Genomic DNA, 19,798 nt, shown 5'->3' on the forward strand with positions numbered 1-19,798 from the left:
GGCTCAAGCATTCCTACTGCCTCAGCCTCTCAAAGTGTTGGGATTATAGGCATGAGTTACCATGCCTGGCCTTAGGTGCTTTTTCCTAGAATCAACCATCATACCTCAAAATGCAGCAGAAGTGCTTTAAGTATACTTTCCATTTTCTCACACAGAATATTAAAAAATTTCTACCGCTTCTTCAAGGTTATTCTTAAGTGAAACTGGCTTTCTTTTTTATTTTTTTAACTGTATGTGGTGGGGAAGAATATAGTGCCTGCTGGTAGTTTTTGATGCCATTGTCTTGCTTCATGCTAAGGCACCAGCAGTTTTACTCACCATTGCTTTTGCATCATTAGTGTAAATGTCAATACAATGAAAATGCAAGTAATATCTTAATATTATTATGAAAATCCTTTGATTTGGATAATTCTACCTGAGCTGAAGTTTTAGCCTTGTTTTTTAAAGGAGGGGATTAAAAGGCAAGTTTTAAAAAGGGAGTCTCATTTGTTTCTTGGTCCTGAATTATCCCAATGGTTTTGTAACCATCGAAGCCTTGATAATGATTACCATTTTCACATGTGGACCTTCTACCACATTTTTATTCTGTAGCTATGTCAAGACCTTTTGGTTTTTTTAGATCTCATTGCTGTTCATGACTGTTTCTTTTAGTCTTATGGTAAGCCTAAAGCCTTTATTCAAAAAGTTTCTGCTGTCTCCTAATTGCTGCCATGAAATGAGCAGATAAGACTCCTAACCATCCATAACTGCAAGCATACTTTGCCATAGTGTTTGAAGCCATTCAGAAAATACATGAAAATACATTTTTTCTGTTTGAAATGATCACCCTACCATTTCTCACCAAAGCAAGGTTTATTTAGCAATTCTAGAGTCGTAAACTACAACTTCCCACTGAGAAAAACTGCATTTGATCCTGTGTGATTTTTTCTTTTTTAAATGAATGAATGAATGAATTTTTTTATAATAGAGACAGGGTCTCACTTTGTTACCCAGGCTGGTCTCAAACTCCCGGCTTCAGGCAATCCTCTGATTATTTTCTTTTAAAATTAATAAGCATCTGTGACAAATAGGTGGCAGTGAAATAAAATAAAATTCATATACAAATCAGTGTTTTGTGACATGCTTTCCTTTTCATAATATAATGATGAAACAGCTTATTCATTTATAGCACTTTAGAAATCACTTTCATAATTAATCCTAATAATACTATAAATAAGATTAAGTATCATTATACGTGAAACTGTGTTTCACAGTTGAGATATTAAGGCATAGAGACATTTAAGGAGCTTGTATAAGATCACAAAGCCTAGAAGTCATGCTCTGGAGACAGAATGGAAGAAATAGAAATTAATGTATTATTAGAATTGCTGGGCATTGTCAATGCCCAGAGCAGCGTCTGGCACATAGTGGAACCCAGTGAATACTTGTCGAATGAATGAACGGACTTTTCTTTTCAGGCATGTATTGATGAAAATTTGGATATGGTGAAGTTTCTGGTGGAGAACAGAGCCAATGTAAACCAGCAAGACAACGAAGGCTGGACACCCCTTCATGCAGCAGCTTCCTGTGGCTATCTCAACATAGCAGAGTGAGTGAGCCTCTGTGTGTGTGGCTTTGCAGTATTGGTAGGAATAGCCTTCATTACTCCTCTATTCTTAGGAATTTGAATTTTATAAATAATTATAGTCTCTCTTTATTACAGATTACAAAAGCAGAAAGTTGAATTATCTTTAAGACATAACTAATACAATGTTTTGTAAAGCTGCTAAATCCATAGTTTTTTGGTTGAAACTTTTTGTTTGCTTCTATTTGCAGGTAATTTATATTTGCTGGGATATGCAGAGGTGGCTGTTCCACTGTCTGGGTTCACTTTCTGAACAACTATAGCTGGGCATGTATATAGGCAGACCTGGAGATTTTTTTCTGGATTCTTTGTAAACTTGTTTCATTGTTTTTTTTTGTTTTCTTTTTTAATCAGTGCTTAGTACAAATGAAGGTAAAAAATGCCTAGCATACCAGTCACAGCACTCATGTAGTTAATAGCAGAAGAATGAGCCTAAACATATGGAACAAAGGAAAGGTGGGCACTGGCATGTGTTCTCCACATTAGTTGAATGGGAATGTTTAATAAAATACATTAGGAGGTACTATCTCCAGGACAACTAGTTTCCCCTCCTGTGGGTAGAAGAATCCTGACCATGTGGTACCTGAGATATAAGAGGCACTGAATAAATATCTGTTGTTTGAAGGAATGATTGGGGAGTTTAGTTTTAAACAAGGAAGAGACTTTGGCAGTCGAAACATCTTTAAAATGAGGCAGTTGAGCATATTCTAGATGAGGGTAAATTTATATTGTTAAGGTAAATTCCCTAAATAAAATCATGATATTCTATGCTCCTTTGAAAATCAGATTGCTTGTTTGAAGGCCCTTTTCAATAATATGAGTAGAACTCCATTACATTTCTCCTGTTCAGGAAACAGCAGGGAGAATTTTGTTGGCAGCTCTGTAGAGGCCTAAGAATGACTTCCCACAGAATCTGATTTGCCCAGGTTTCCTAAGGGAGAGTCTGAGTTGCTAGGTTTGCTGCTGACCCAGGGATGCTCAGTGGGAGAAGTTAGACAAAGGGAGAGTCAGAGCCAGAGAAACTTTAGGCAGCAGTACTGGTGTTTGACTGGGCTACTTGTTCTAAAAAGTGGATGACTGGGTTGGCCCCAAAGCAACCAGAAATAAACAGTGCAGTTTTCTTCACTCTTGATTCCTCCCTCTGTTCCAATTTAGTAAAAATCAGTAACCTCTTCATCCCCTAGGTTGCCCATTTTCAGATTCTAACAGGAAGGAGGGCTCTTATTCTCAGTCTTATCCAGTAACGCCAGAATTCTGATGCCTAAGAGTTGAGGTGATTTTACTTAAAACATTTATTTAAGAAACATTTATAGAACATGTTGGCCTTTCAATTGCTATTTGTTCAGGTGGCATGCTTGTGATATTCGAGCTACCAAATCTCATTACATTCAAGGATTCAATTTTTTCCTAAGTTTTTTTCTTTCCCTTTTCTAAGGAGAGCACATGCTTAGAATTAGGATCACTTGTGCTGGCATTATCCTCCTGTGTGTGAAGCTAAGTACAGAGAATGATTGTAATTGCTTTTTTTTTTTTTTACAGTGATTTCTTTAATTCATCCTTATGAACAAATATAATTCTTCTGGAAGTAAGTTCAAAATGTAACAATCTCTAGCTCAGACAAATATTACCTTGTATGAAATAAATCTGTGAGAGCTACTATTTCCTAAGACAAATTATTACAAATTAAACTTGGAAGTATGACCAGGAGAGAGGTGATCTAGACCAGAATACATTGCAGAGGTGGGGTGGTGGTAGAGATGGCCTTCTTTATTTTATTTTTCACTATACATATCATTATTAGACAGGTTTTGACTTTACTGTCATTTATTTATTTGCAGTATGTAGCTTTTATATATCTATATACACACACACACACATACATACAAACACAATGGAAAAAAAAAATTGTACTATTCATTTTGGTTGCTTTACCTCAGGGCCAATGGAGAATGTTTTAAATAAGATCAGTCCCTGATCATCTCATCGTTTTTATTTTTGTATCTGAAAGATCTTAGACTTTATGCTCTTATTCCCAGAATCATTAGGAACTCTAAATTTCAAGGGAGTAGAAATGAATAAAGGCAAACTGGCTTTCTAGGAAGAATCCAAGTACATTCTATTTCATGTTTCATGATGATCTTTTTGTCTCAGTATGTTGCATCAAAAGGAGGGAGCTTCAGAGGCTTTTTTCCTCATTTTAAAATGAGTTCAGGCTCAATGCTAGTTAGCTGGGTGTCTTTACATTTTTATTATGAATAATGTTTAACTTAGAAGCAGCAGATTGACCCAAACGTACAGCATTTGGCTTTATAGTTTATTGAGATGCTAATTTATTCTCAGTTTTTGAACATATTTCATTTTCTTTCTTCCTCCCTTAGAATAGTAGCATAAAGACCTTGTATTGGTGTTGAGTTAGGAAGGACAAGAAGGCTTTATTTTCTAGGGGCATATTTATTGAGCTGTGAGCCTTTGGGCAACTGTAAGGATTCTCAGAGATAAAGTAGAAATTACTTCATAGGTTGGTATTTATTCTTGTCCAGGTAAAGGTAAAACTAAAGAGGTTTTTAACTTTTTTTTTTCCCCTAAAACTGGAGAAAATGGAAAAACAGAGGGCCAAATTACTTTCTAAAAATTCATCTTCTTGATTGTAGAACATGGGAAAAACAGGGTCCTGTATACCCAAGTGACATTGTGCCTGATCCAGTAGGGATGGAATAGATGTCAGAGTAGAGTGGTTACATATTTCATGTAGTTCAAGCAATATTTATGGAATGCCAAGAGAAAAAAGCAAGTGTCAGATGCCATGGCGATGATAATAGTGAGGAAGACCCAGTTGTTGCTATGAACCAAAACGTATCTGAGACAGGTTTCAATCAATTTAGAGGTTTATTTTACCAAGGTTAAAGACGTGCACCCAGGAGACAGATCTGTGCCTTTCCCCAAAGATCAAGTTGAGAACTTCAATACTTAAAAGGGAAAAGCAGCCTGGAGGGGAAAAGGGGAGGGCATGGTCACATTCCTGAATTCACAAGGAAAGGAGCGGGTAGGGAAATAGTCAATTAAATGTTCATCTCACGCCCAGTAAATCTCACTTTACGTAAGATAAGGTGAACATAGAGGTAAACGTAGAACCTGTAGAGATATTTAACTTTTTATCTATAGCTATCTGCTTAGGAACAAAAGGTAAGGCAACTTCTTGCATGACTCAACTTTCAGCTTAATTTTTTTTTCTTTTGGCATAGTGAAATTAGGGTCCCAAATTTTTATTTTCCTTTCACATTGCATTCAAGTAGCTTTCAGTCTGATGGAACGGTTGCATTGAGGTACAGTGTAAGTCATGACCGAGGTCTAGAATTAGTGTTTGTTGGGGAGGAGAAGAAGAAGGATGAGGTTAAAGGAAGGAAAGAGGGAATTCAGTGTGTGAGAACAGGCAAAGCTTTCATGAAGGCAAAAGCATTTTAAATGAACTTTGAAAGAAGTGAAAGGTTTCTAGAAGGGAAAGAGAAGGGAGAGAGTTCCACCTAGTTGGAAGAAACAAGCTGTGGAAGAGAGCTGGGTGAGAGTTGATGTGTTTGGGAACAGTAAGTGGTTTAGTTTAATTATAGAGTGTAGGGTACACTTCAATCCAGGAAACATTTGTTGAGTGCTTACTATGTGTATTATTTGCATTTTGATATTTCAGGGTTGGGGAGGTGTAGCTGAATATTCCTTTGGCCTAAGGGAGAGGAATCAGAAGAGAGGAGCTATTGAATATGTGGAAATGAAGGGTAATTTATGAATGGAATACTAGGACTTGATAGAATTAAGAATACAAATAGAGGGAGTTAGTTTTGGAATTGAGTAAGGTCTGTCTTCCTCTGAGACTGTAAGGGAAAGAAGGAGATGGTTAAAAGTCAGGTGAATTGTGAAGGCCTTTGAGCTTCATACATGTAGAATGGATCTATAAATTAACAAACATTTGTTGAGGCCCTATTATACCAGGTACTAGGCACCGAGAAAGCAAAAACATGGTCTTACTCTCTATTGATTCTTTTCCCTCTACCAACTTTTTTTTTTTTTTTTTTTTTTGAGACAGAGTCTTGCTCTGTCACCCAGGCTGATCTTGGCTCACTGCAACCTCCGCCACCTGGGTTCGCATGATTCTTGTGCCTCAGCCTCCTGAGTAGCTGAGACTACAGGTATCTGCCACCATGCCTGGCTAAGTTTTATATTTTTAGTAGAGACGGGTTTCAGCATGTTGGTCAGGCTTGTCTCAAACTCCTGGCCTCAAGTGATCTGCCCACCTCAGCCTCCCAAAGGATTATAGGGGTGAGCCACTGCGTTTGGCCCCCTCTGCCAGTTCTTTGAATGCAGTGGCCAGTGGCCATATATTATCTCTCTCTCTCTTTTTTTGTAATCTCCTACAGTGTCTAAAATGTGGTTCCTATGGCTGGGCGCGGTGGCTCACACCTGTAATCCCAGCACTTTGGGAGGCCGAGGCAGGCAGATCACGAGGTCAGGAGTTGGAGACCAGCTGGACCAATATGGTGAAACCCCGTCTCTACTAAAAATACAAAAATTAGCTGGACATGGTGTCACGCACCTGTAATCCCAGCTAATCAGGAGGCTGAGGCGGGGGAATTGCTTGAACCCAAGAGGCGGAGGTTGCAGTGAGCCGAGATTGCACCACTGCACTCCAGCCTGGGCGAGAGAGCAAGACTCTGTCTCAAAAAAAAAAAAAAAAAAAAAAAAAGGGTTTCTTGAATATAGTAGGGGACCAGTAAATGTTTATTGAATTGTTGAATGGATTGAAGTCTAATCTGAATTATTTTTCTTTTTCCTTTAAATACTTCTGAGTATTTGATAGAGCTCCTAGCATTATTAGGGTTCTCACTGTCCCAAAAGTGACTTGATCTAGAGAAAAGATGAACTAGATTTAAAGTCAAGACTGGGGCTATACCCTCTGCCACTTGCCTGCTATGTGATTTTGAGAAAATTACTTAATATGTATGAACCTCAATTTGTTAAAGTCATGGTAATAATACCCACATTGCCTACTTCCTAATGTTGCCTAAGACTTATGATATAATTTTATGTGCTAAGACTTAAGATATAATTTTACTTGAAAGTACTTTGAAAATCAAAAAGGATCTATGTAAGGTATTGAATTATCAGACCTTTCTTCTTCAGAATCAAGTCTTCTATTTGGATTTAGAATTTAGTTACTTAACATTTTAATATTTCTTCTTAAATAATTTAGTTTCGTCTTAGAGTAGAGGAAGATTTCATGTGGATGTCTGGTTGATAGGAGACTTTTGTGGAGGCATAATTTAGGCAGATTTATACAAATTTTAATGGACACTTTATTCTTTTATTTTCACACCCACAGCACTACTTAATAAGCTCCAATGTGGCACTGGGAAAGTTTAAGGCTACATGCCTTTTTTATGTTACTTAGAAATTCTCTTGCCATCCACTGAGAGTGAGAGGATGGGAGTTAGTAATATAAGTGTGAAAGAAATCTTGTTTGTTGGCATTGCTGTAGTGAGGAAATAGGGAAGCCTTTAGTCTTAATTACTGAAGTTTAAGGCACGTAGAAACTAATAATGGAATATCTTAACTGAGACCATATTTTAAACTCAAAATAGAGACTTCTCTGTGTATTCAATGCCAGATGCATGAGTAACATTTATATTAGATTGACATAAAATATTGATCCTGGATCTTGTCTACAACAGGTATTTCATTAATCACGGAGCCAGTGTAGGTATTGTCAACAGTGAAGGTGAAGTTCCCTCTGACCTTGCAGAAGAGCCAGCCATGAAGGATCTTCTTCTGGAGCAAGTAAAGAAGCAAGGTAACCTCATGGATTGGAGGGGGCCAGGAAAGACTCTCAAACACTGCCATTTACAGAAAATAATCCATTTGCTGTGTAGAGCATTTCACTGTCATATGACAGGAGAGGATTTGATCTGTCTGCACTGCATTAATCATTAATCCAGCATCAAGTATCCTCATAATAACTCACACAAGAGTAGGCCAGATGCCAAAAGGATGACTAATCATTCCTTGTTTTTGCCATTCAGAGGTTGCATACCCATTATACAATTAAGAGTGACCTGATGAGGAGTGTGAACATTTCTTACTGTGTGTATGCATGGTATTGGGATACAGTGTAAATTTGAGAATTGGCCAAATACAGTTTGTGACTTTGCATCTTTTCCCTTGTTGAGAGCTAAAAGTGGTGCTGGTAAAGATATTTATTGTAACTAACCATGAGAATTAGTATGATAATTTGTTAAGGTGAGGAAGCTAACTTAGAATAATATATTCTAAAAATGCTTATTCTTATTTTATAGTTTTAGGAGAATCAATTTCACAGAATAGGATGGAATTCTTCAACCTGGAAGTCCCTGGGTTCTTTTTCCATTACAAAACTCTGTGGACAAGATTTGTAGTGATTTTTTTTTTTTTAAGTCCTTCTGCTGAACTACCTTACTCACAATCTGCAGTCCATCCCAGAGGATTTAGCTCCAGTGGTCTTTCCCAATTTGAACTTTTAGAACAGTCAGGGCCAATTCTTGCCATGCACATTGTTTACATATTATCCAAAACTGCTTTTGTGCTACAACAGCAGAGTTGAGTAGTAGTGATAGATTGGATGAACCACAAACCTGAAAATATTGGCCCTTTGGAGAAAGTATGTTGATCCTACTTTAATATAGTGATGTTCTAGATCAGTAACTACTTGCTTTTGCTGCCTTTCATGTATAGTTTTTGTGTCCTTTTTTTTTTTTTTTTTTTTTTTTTTTGAGACAGGGTCTCACTCTGTTGCCCAGGCTGGAGTGCAGTGGTGTCATCTCGGCTCATTGCAGCCTCTGCCTTTCAGGTTCAAGTGGTTCTCCTGCCACAGCCTCCTGAGTAGCTGGGACTACAGGTGTGCGCCACCATGCCTGGCTAAGTTTTGTATGTTTGGTAGAGACAGGGTTTCACCATGTTGGCCAGGCTGTTCTTAAACACCTGACCTCAAGTGATCCACCAGCCTCGGCTCGCAAAGTGCTGGGATTAAAGGCATGAGCTATGGCTCCTGGCTTTGTGCCCTATTGAATTGAAGAATTTTATGCTTAGCATAACCTCCAGTTTCACTCAGTTTTATCTCCTAACATTTGCTTTAAAATGTACAAACAACTTTAAAAAAAATCAGTTTTAAAAAATAGTTTTGATTGGAGAAACCACTTTTTCTATTTTGATTGCTGACTCTTCAGTGAGGGAGTATACGCTATTGAAAGGGGTATTCGTATATATGTTTAACTTTGCAGCACTGCTAACACTTCTTTGTGTTTGGAGTACTCATCTGTTTTAAATTGGTTTTAAACTGATCTCTTCACCCCATCCTCCTCCCAAAATCATACAGATAATACTTAGGTATTTGACAGTTTCTCTTTTTTTTTTTTTGAGACAGAGTCTCACTCTGTCTCGCAAGCTGGAGTGAAATGGTGCAATCTCAGCTCACAGCAACCTCTGCCTCACAAGTTCAAGCAATTTTCGTGTCTCAGCCTCCCGAGTAGCTGGGATTACAGGTGCCCACCACTACGCTCAACTAATTTTTGTATTTTTGGTAGAGACAGGGTTTCACCATGTTGATCAGGCTTGTCGCAAACTGACCACAGGCGATCCACCCACCTAGGCTTTCCAAAGTGCGGGATTACAGACGTGAGACACCGCACCCGGCAGGTTCTCTTTTAAGAGCTGAAAGGGAGTAGACCAAGCACAAAGACTGCTAATAAGTGTAAAACTTTTTGAATGGGTATATTTGTATTTGAGACATTTTATTATTTTGTATAATGGGGTATGCCCCACCCTAACCCCTTTTCACTGGCACAGATATTGGAAAGTTATTGGCTAAAGGGAGTAACTCTTGGAGTTTTTTCATGTTTTTAAGGAAAACAAAATCTGCATTCCCTTGAAAGCAGACAGGTTTTTAAACTGCAGATCACCTACTAATCTGCCCTAGATTATATATATTCAAGTCAGTGTATTTGCCTGTATATGGAAATGAACTTTAGAGATAGTTCAATTTTTAAAGTATATCAATACCTGAAACCAAGATTTTGGATACTAATCCTATGGTATAGTGAGTGGATAGGGACCCAGAAGAAGAATGACACAGAGGGACCCAGGATATCGGAGTTCTAGTGGCAAGCTCTGTCACTAATGTGTTTTGTGGCTTTGAGCCAGATTCCTAATCTTTCTATTTTTATTTCCTCATCTGTTAAATGAAGATTGTAATATCTATTATATTTACCTTGAAAGATTGTTGGGAAACCAAAGTCGTATAACATGTAAAAAGACTTGGAAGTTTATAGCTTTGCACAAATATTATAATGTAAAAATAATGTCCCCTTTGTCTTTATGTTCTGTTGAAAACAATTTTAGGTGCATTCCCTTAATGGATCTGTATCATATAATATTTAACCTCATGATTTAATCCTGGTAAGACCATTAATATGTGTACAAATGCCATTGATCTTCTAAATTTGATAATTACCCAACTTGATGGCTAAATTGTTATTTGTATTTATATTTATGATGTGTTTTAATCTAAGGAAAATATCCTGTCAAACTTAAGTGGAGCTTTAGTAATCCTGGCTGTCCTGGTTTCTGTAGGAGTCGATCTAGAGCAGTCAAGAAAAGAAGAAGAGCAGCAGTTGTTGCAGGATGCCCGCCAGTGGCTCAACAGTGGGAAAATAGAGGATGTGAGGCAGGCTCGCTCAGGAGCTACAGCCCTTCATGTGGCTGCTGCCAAGGGCTACTCTGAAGTCCTCAGGTATTGTCCATTTACATCAATCAGGAGTGGTTCACTGGGAGAAGATGAAATGGGTTTTGGAAGCAGAGGCTGACTTAGATTTTCCACTATGATGCGTTTTCTTTTTGTTGGTTTGCTCTCTGATTGTACAGTCTTTCTCACATTTTGCTGGTATTCATCCATGGATTGTCTCCCTCCCTCCCACCATTCCTCTAGCTTCTCACTAACATGTATGGTGTGAAACACAGTTGAGGTATATGGTCCTAGGAGGGGACTGTAATACTTGTGACCATTTGTTCCTTTTTGACTTATATAATTTATTTGGTGTCATTAGATTAATTATATAGATCTTGAGTATGCAGTATCCAGCTGGCACAGGATAGCCAAAATTATGTGAGGGATTTGGACTCTACTACTCTGTCTGTTCCATTTTTCCTTACATCCATACATGCTTCCTGTAGCTCTTGGTACTTAATGTTGGCAGGCTTTCCCAAATACTTGAGTTGCCAAAGGCATTATATGTGCAGTTGTTAACTGGACTCTTCCAGTATTTCATATTTCACCTAATACCGGGTTCCTAGTAGGTATAGCAGTGTTTTGGTGCTCCATTTCTGCCTGAGAGTGATATCCATAAGGGCCCAAATGTAGTTTGGGTCTTCAAGAGTCAAATCTTTTCTCTTGCATGCATACAAGTTAAATTATAGCTTTATAGTTAGCAAAAAACTGGAGTTATGTGGGTATACAGTAAATATAGTGTCCTAGAAAGATCAACCAGAAAGCTAGTTAGGAAAATACCCTGAAGAGAATTAAGTCTTCATTTTATTTTATTTTTTTAAACTTTATTGTTGACACTATTACAGATAGATAGAATGACCACAGCCTATTAGAGTCTTCATTTTATATGTTACTTCTTCCCTGCACTGGAAAATGGAAAATGTACCTTTAACAGAGTTATGTGATTTGGCTAATTGAATTATGCTTTGGTTAATCTTAGATACATACCTTTCCATATACTCCCCTTGTATGGTATAACATGGATATGCCTAGGAAATATCTTATGACTTTTTCGAGAGGATTGATAAAGATCATCTGTGATTGGTATGCAAAGTAGTAACTATGAAACCCAAACTGTGCCTTAGAGGGCAGAAGTAATCATAAGACCCCTGTGGTTCAGGGCCAAAATCTGAAATATCAATTAGATAATAGTTTATTTGTCAGAAAACTGTAATATAGAGGAGATACATGTCTTGTTTTGGGTTTTCTTTTTAGACTTTTAATACAGGCTGGCTATGAACTCAATGTTCAGGATTATGATGGCTGGACTCCCCTCCATGCTGCTGCACACTGGGGAGTGAAGGAGGCTTGCTCCATCCTGGCAGAAGCACTCTGTGACATGGATATTCGAAACAAACTGGTGAGTGAGCTTGAACCTCTAAAAGAACAATGAGATTGGTGGCTGGGTCTCTAAAATAAAAGGCTTAAGATCTCTATTCACTGGCAGTCTGACTGTTCTGGTGAAATATACATCACTGGTAGCTATAATGTTACCCTCCACCACCCTACCTCTGGCCCTATTAACACAGAGTTATGTTTGTTATTTAAAATAAAACTCCATGGACCTTCTGATTGTATTTATGTTCAAGCCTCTAAAACAGGAAAAAAATATATTTGTTCTTGGCAAAAAATGAGCTTTGAGGAGCCTAATGTTACTGTCTGTGGTAAGATATGAAAGATTTTATGGTTGCTGTATTCATGTGAGTCATTAAAATGTTATAATGACAAAGATCCTTGAGTTTGGCTGAAAATAGTGTTATTCAGCCTCACTTCAAACAACTTAGAAGCTCTGGAACTCCTATCCCTATGTCTACTGATTTTATTTTATTATTATTATTATTATTTTTGAGATGGAGTCTCACCCTGTTGCCCAGGCTGGAATGCAGTGGCACGATCTTGGCTCACTGCAAGCTCCACCTCCCGGGTTCACGCCATTCTCCTGCCTCAGCCTCTTGAGTAGCTGGGACTACAGGCGCACCCTACCACGCCCGGCTAATTTTTTGTATTTTTTTTTATAGTAGAGATGGGGTTTCACTGTGTTAGCCAGGATGGTCTCGATCTCCTGACTTGGTGATCCACCTGCCTCGGCCTCCCAAAGTACTGGGATTATAGGCGTGAGCCACCACGCCCGGCTGATTTTGTTTTAATTAATTTTTTTTCTTTCTTTCTTTTTTTTTTTTTTTTTTTTTTTTGTAGAGATGGGGTCTCACTGGTTTCCCAGCTGGTCTCAAACTCCTGGGCTCAAGTGATTCCCCAGCCTTGCCACTTGTAATCCCGAACTCTGTGTTTAAAGAATTTAGTGTTTCTTGTTACATGTCCTCTGTGATAGATGAAGGTATTATCATAATGTATGGTAGACTAATTAGGGAAGCAGTTGCTATTGGAATTAAAGGCAAAAAGTGAATATTGAATAATATTGAGTAATCCCAAAGTGTTGGGATTACAGGTGTGAGCCACTGTGCCCAGCCCATATATGTACTGATTTTCTGGTAGTGCAGAGACATGGCCTTTTAATTAGTAGATATTCTTATCTGTGTCACATCTCTCCCGAACCCAGGTTTCATTCTCAGACTATGGGTCAGGATTCTTAATTATACTGATGCTTCCTAAAAGGAGTAACTTTCTTGTCAGTCCTCCCCTCACTTAAAGGAAGATGATTCCTGTGATTTAATTTTTATTGAACATGTGCCCTGAACCTCCCTCTGAAGTTTTGAAGAGCTCTTTATGGAATTTATCATAGCAATTAAGACCATTTTAGAACAGATACAAGTAGGGATTTCACTTGATTATTTGCCAGGTGGCAATAAGGATTAGAAATGGTGTGATTTCTGCAATACTGTTGTACAAACTCTATATTTAAAGGATTTGGTGTTTCTTGTTATGTGTCCTGTGTGATAGATGAAGGTGTTATCATAATATATGGTAGATTAGTTTGAAAAGCAGCTACTATTGGAGTCAAAGGCAAAACGTGACTATTGAATAGTTCCCTAATAAAGTCATGTGATTGCTGCTTCTGTTTTCTATCAGTCATGGTGCTCCTTTTCTCTGCTAGGGCCAGACACCATTTGATGTGGCTGATGAGGGTCTCGTGGAGCATTTGGAGATGCTCCAGAAGAAGCAGAATGTGGTGAGTCTCTGATTGGTGCTTTTGAAACTTTTCTAATAGTTTGCAGTTCACACCGAGTATCTCAATTGCTTGTTTCAGTTATGTCTGCTGAGAGTTGAAATGGACATATCTGCATTCCAGAGATGTTAATTGTTCCCTTCAGGAACTATAAACAGTCTGTTAGAAGAATATATCCCAGAAACCATTATTGCTCAGGATTTTTGCTCATTATAAGATAGCCTTCAAGGAGCTAAAAGTTAAAAACAGCCGCAAAAAACTAATACCCTTGATTTCTAGAAAATGAATGTGATATGTTCAAATCATATGTTTTTCCAAATAGGAAGTACCAGAGTGGAGGACACCTCGTAGCTTTTCTCTTTCTTATTGACTAAAAGACTATCTTTATTTAAACACATTGATTACGGAGAAGAATATATTTATTTCTTAAAAAATAAGGAAATACACACAATACTAAAACTGTCATTTCATATAGAGAGTATTTGATCAGTGATTCATACTTACTCCAGTTTTATGAAACATCCAGAATTCCGTCCTCCTTTCTCTGCTCCTCATTTTGAATCTTTTATTGTTTGGTCATGCATGTCTTTGGCTTAATTAGTGCTATACAGGGGAACTACATAAGTATGGTATTTGTGTTCAGACTGCAGGATGGAAAACTCACCCAATATACAGATGAAGAGTGAATAAGCCATATTTTTTACTCGTAAAGCAGATGAATAATTTGAGTGGGGAGAATAAAGATCAATGACATTAGGGGCAAAAAAATCAATGACGTTTTTTGTTTTTGTTTTTTCTTTTGCACATGCTGTCACTCAGGTAATGTAAACTAAAGTTTAAGACACATGTGGAAAACAGCAGTTCTGAATCAAAGAACTATACAATGATGGGACAGATCATACCTAACCTCTGTTGTGTTCAGCATTATGTCTGGTATGGTAAAGTGAAGATTCTGGTTATTTTAAGGCTCAGTGGAAAAGTCACATACATAAAGCTCAGACAAACACAACTTAAAGTTCGTTTTGTTCTCTTTGTTGAGCAGTCAGGATCACTGAAACCAGGATTTTCAAATACAGTGTCAATGCTGTTATTTAGCAGCAACAGCCTTCCTAATTATAAGTTGTATATTTTGCACAGTTAAGTTCTTGTAATTTTATTTTTTACTTTTATTTTATTTATTTTGAGACGGAGTCTCACTCTGTCGGCCAGGCTGGGGTGCAGCGCACAGTCTCGGCTCACTGCAAGCTCCGCCTTCCGGGTTCACGCCATTCTCCTGCCTCAGCCTCCTTAGTAGCTGGGACTACAGGTGCCCGCCACCACGCCCGGCTAATTTTTTGCATTTTTAGTAGAAATGGGGTTTCACCGTGTTAGTCAGGATGGTCTTGATCTCCTGACCTTGTGATCTGCCTGCCTCAGCCCCACAAAGTGCTGAGATTACAGGTATGAGCCACCACACCCAGCGGTTCTTGTAACTTTAAAAACTTTTTCTGGAATAAGTTTAGACTCACACAGAAGTTGCAAAAATAGAGAGTTCTGTGTATTCTCTACCTAGCATGGTAAGGTTTTTGAACATCAATAGTATTATTCATGAAATAATATTTCTACACCAGTGGGAATGGTACTTATCTTTGCCCTCTGCATAACTTTGAGTTCCAGGGATATAAATACATTTCATCTAGAGCATGCATCTAAATAGCAGACCATTTTCTCTAAGGGCTTATTTCCCATTTGGTACCTGTGTTTTCTTTAGAAATATTGCCAACTTATTTCAGTATATGAATCATAAAGAATTCTTTCAGGTTCCTTTTGGCTTTTTATCCTTCAGAATCTAGACTTTTTTTTGAAGATTGGGTTTGGATATTTGATAGGAGCAGTTTTATTGAAGTTCTTAACACCATGGCTTTTCTCTTCTACCTTGGATGAGTTCTGTCATCTAAGGAGACCCAAATGATATGTTTCTCTTTTTCTCGGTTCCCCACTACCTCTTTGGTGTTGGTCCTATTTTCTTCAAGATGACAGTATCATTTTGGTTCTCAATACTGCTGATTTTTCACCAATAGTCAACTTCTTCCCTTTTCTCTCTGTTTTCTCCGTTTCCAGCTTCGAAGTGAAAAGGAGACACGGAATAAACTCATTGAGTCAGACCTGAACAGCAAGATGCAGAGTGGGTTCTTTAAGAAGTAAGACATTTAGGCTTGAGTAGTGGGATGAGCTTTGCTCTGTGTCAGTGACATACTTAACTTCAGAATTTATAAAGTGAAGAAACTCTGTGTTTGTATTTAGCCACATGATCTATAAACTTGTGGGAAAGTATGTGGAACAAGAGAGTGGCATTGATATGTGAGGGAGACACTTAGGAAGGTTGACTGTGTTTTAAACTTCAGAATTAATTTAGACTGTGTGCAGCATTTCAGCATTTAAAAATCCTGGCTTAGGCATTCTTAGTCTCAACTTCTGCCTCTGCTTACTGTAAGTTTCGTGAACTCAGAGACAATGAGACAATGTCTATTTTGTTTATGACTATACCAGTGCCTACCGTGATTCCTGGCATGTAATAAGTACTCAGTAAACATTTGTTAAATTATTTTTTTGAATATTTATCCACCGTCATCAAAATTCATAGCTCTCCTTTTTTCTGTGTGTTAAACAGGCCAGATTTCCTTGAGCCATACTCTGTAGTAAAATACTAAATCTTAGTCTGCAAAAATGAAGAGTTTGGAAGAACACACAGATGTAAAGAAGAATTTGAATGTGTTTCTGTTATTGCTTCCACATACAGGTTTATAGACTTGTTCCCTTTATTATACCTGATTATCACTTCTGAGTTACACTCAAGTTGTCATCTTTAATTTAGCAAAGAGAAGATGCTTTATGAGGAGGAGACACCTAAGTCCCAAGAAATGGAGGAAGAGAACAAAGAATCTAGTAGCTCCAGCTCAGAGGAGGAGGAAGGTGAAGATGAAGCTTCTGAGTCAGAAACTGAGAAGGAGGCAGGTAATGCAAAGATGTTCATAGTAAAGACCCTCTGTCTCCATAGTGTAAGGAGATTACTCGTTGTCAGAGAGCTAGCCAGGCCTCACAGGACTCCAAAAAGAGCTTGAAGTTTAGTTTTCAAGGATAAGATATCAAATTGCCGGTGACCCCCTTATATAAAAACTGTGAGCTATGTTAGACTATATCTACCAATTCCTGTGTAGCCATAGGATAAGGTGCACAAAGAATTCTTAGGTGCATGCTGGGTATGGTGCCTCAGCACTTGGGAGGCCAAACAGGGTGGCTTGCTTGAAGCCAGGAGTTCTAGACCAGCTTGGGCAACATAGCAAGACCCTGTCTCTACAAAAAAATTTAAAAAGAAAAAAATAATAATTCTTATGTGAGGAATCCAATTCTCCTTACCCTGGGTTGGTAGATGGCATAGAAACCAAAATCCAAAAGTCAGTATGCTGAGAGGCAGAGAAGATGAGATCTTGCAGAAGCTCTTAGGGTCAAACCAACTGGTGAATACTTGCATTTAATTCTCAGGTTTGCCTGATTTCCTAAACAGAATCCTAAAATCTTTTTTTCCCTCTCGTGAGTTGGGGAGTAAGGAAGGAAGAAAATCATATTTACCTTTATGGCTATTATTGATAATATATACCTCATATAGGGCTTCCTCTTTTTTTTTTTTTTTTTTTTTTTTGAGACAGAGTCCCGCTCTATTGCCCAGGCTGGGGTACAGTGGTATGATCTCAGCTTACTGCAACCTCTGCCTCCCAGACTTAAGTGATTCTCATGCCTCAGCCTCCCAGTAGCTGGGACTACAGGTGTGCACCATCATGCCTAGCTAATTTTAGTATTTTTAGTAGAGACAGGGTTTCACTGTGTTGGCCAGGCTGGTCTCAAACTCCCGACCTCAAGTGATCCGCCTGCCTTGGCCTCCCGAAGTGCTAGGATTATAGACATGAGCCACCGCACCTGGCCGTAGAGCTTAAGTTTATTGTTTGACAAGACAGGAACCCCAACAGTGAGTGAGATGTTGAACATGGTCAGACCAACAAGCTAGAAAATAATCCACAAGTTTTGATTTATAGTCAGGCAAACACTGAGAAAAGAATAGTGTACCTATGCCCCACATTCACTGCCATATTAAGATGAAATGTTTCTGTTAGAGGGGAGTCACACATTATGTTTACAATGGAGTCTGTGTTTTCCTCTGAACTCTGCCATGGTTGTCCTACCTATAATATATATATAATTTAACTTACTCTGTTGTCTGGGCACCAGCTCCTCATGAGGTCTGGCTTTGCTGATATGATTTCTCTCCATGATGGGAGAATACTACCCTTCTTCATGTCTTAGTCTCTGAGGCTCACTGAATGTCAGTCACCAAAAGGAAGTCAGAGAACCATCCAGTTCTACAGAGAAGAAAGGCACCAGCTAAGTTTACAATATAGGAGTTGACCTTTTATTAATTGAGACTTGAACTTCTATTATTTATCATGCACAGTATGCTCTGGAAATGTTATTGTAGTACCTATAAGAATTTATAAATGTGCATCTTTTTGATATTTTATTATTTATTGAGTACTTACATGTTCTAGGCTTCAAATATTTGGAACAAATATCTGAACTTGCTCTATTCTCGATTACTTTTGTTAGTTGCTAAGGTATGAGAAAAATGGGAGGGAGCTGCCTGAATGACTGTCATTGCTTTGTGATTTGTACCCTTGCCTTAGATCTCTTATTCTCTGTAGCCCGTCTTCACATTGCTATTGGCATAAACACCCACAGTACCCTTTTGATTATGCTACACCTCTGTTTAAATCTATGACCACCTCCCTCACTCTATCTTTGCCTACAGAGTAAATAAACCCCAAGCCCCATAGTCTGGCCTTCAGGACTTTTCATAATCTAGCTCCAGCTGACCTTTCCAATGCTGTACATAGATAAGGACACATTTTGGCCAAGTTGGACTGCTTAATTTCCTCAAACATGCCCTGAGCTTTCCTGCTTCTGAACATTTGTACCATTTAAGCCTAAATTCATTTCAGGCCATTAATGCTCATTGAGTGATTTCTGTAGAAAACTATAGGATCTAGCAGGTTGAAAAAGTCTTTCTTTAGGTTTTTCTGGTATAGGAAGCTGAAAGGAAATGGGCCACCTCACTGTTTTTCTACCCCATGATTGTTCTCTGTTTATGTCCCTCTAGCACTGCCTACTTAACTCTGCTGTAGCACTTATCATTTTGGCTGGGAACTCTGGGTTCATTGTTGAACTCCCAGATCTCAGCTCAATGCCTGGTACATAACAGGCATTCACATTCATTAAATGTTTTTTGTTGAATATATCTAGTCAGGGAATAGAAAGGTGTATACATGAATAAAATACATTTCACATGAGAGATGTAAGTGTAGTCAATGGTATTCACTAGTCAGAAACATTATATCTAGTTCAGGGAATTACAATAAAACTTTACATTTGTATAGTGCTTTTTACTTTGCACCACACTTAAACATTTTTCTTTAATCTTCACAGCCACACTCTGAGGTATATATTATTATCACTACTTTTTAGAATGGGAAATTGACACTGTAGGAGGTTAGGTGAGTTAGGTTTCATAACTGGCAAGTGGCGTGCCTAAGATCTGGACTTTGATCTGGGACTCCTCAGAGTAGTAGGGACCCAGGTGGAAATTATCTGCATAAGAAGTGAAGGGTAAAACTGTAGAAAAGGATGAGATCCCCAAAGGACAGATTATATATGGATTTTATATATGATATAATAACGTGGAGATAGTTTTCAGTTTTTATCTGAAAGTTGGAGTTGGAGCCTACCAAGATGGGAATAACATGGAGTTTATTTTCTTCTGCCAACAGTTGCAAGAGATCTTATGTTAGTTTACATCCAAGCATTACAAGGCCTTAATAATCTGTTTTGATAATGGGCAAATCTTTTCTATTAGCAGAAAAGGACATAGACACAAAGATAAGATTTTTATACTAGTAGTTGTTAATTCTCTTGTCTTAAATAACAGCTAAAAAGCCGGAAACCTTTGTCAACCATTCCAACTCCGAAAGCAAGAGTAGCATCACGGAGCAGATACCAGCACCAGCTCAGAATACCTTCTCTGCCTCTTCTGCTAGGAGGGTGAGTACTTTTTGCTTAATTTGGGAATTAGATTTTACCCTACCGCAGTAGCACACATCCAGAAAGGCCTTGAAGGTACATTCTT

General features: G+C 38.2%; 1 protein-coding gene across 19 annotated transcripts in view; it reads left to right on the forward strand.

Annotated features, from left to right (window-relative positions):
* The window catches only part of LOC105484741 (protein phosphatase 1 regulatory subunit 12B), a 238,801-nt gene that overhangs the window by 64,599 nt on the left and 154,404 nt on the right, over nt 1–19,798 (forward strand). For 18 of the 19 annotated variants that reach the window (XR_011612766.1, XR_011612769.1, XR_989183.3 and 15 more), the window contains exons 2-9: nt 1,458–1,588; nt 7,342–7,460; nt 10,271–10,430; nt 11,679–11,823; nt 13,516–13,590; nt 15,688–15,767; nt 16,442–16,581; nt 19,601–19,713. Coding sequence is in view for 14 of the 19 variants with exons in the window: in XM_071078115.1 (XP_070934216.1) it covers nt 1,458–1,588; nt 7,342–7,460; nt 10,271–10,430; nt 11,679–11,823; nt 13,516–13,590; nt 15,688–15,767; nt 16,442–16,581; nt 19,601–19,713 (963 nt within the window). In the remaining 5 variants the exon portion in view is untranslated. The remainder of the gene's footprint in view (nt 1–1,457; nt 1,589–7,341; nt 7,461–10,270; nt 10,431–11,678; nt 11,824–13,515; nt 13,591–15,687; nt 15,768–16,441; nt 16,582–19,600; nt 19,714–19,798) is intronic. The other variant, XM_071078105.1, reaches the window with a different exon arrangement.

The sequence above is a fragment of the Macaca nemestrina genome, chromosome 1, assembly GCF_043159975.1.
Source record: "Macaca nemestrina isolate mMacNem1 chromosome 1, mMacNem.hap1, whole genome shotgun sequence".
Lineage (NCBI taxonomy): Eukaryota > Metazoa > Chordata > Mammalia > Primates > Cercopithecidae > Macaca > Macaca nemestrina.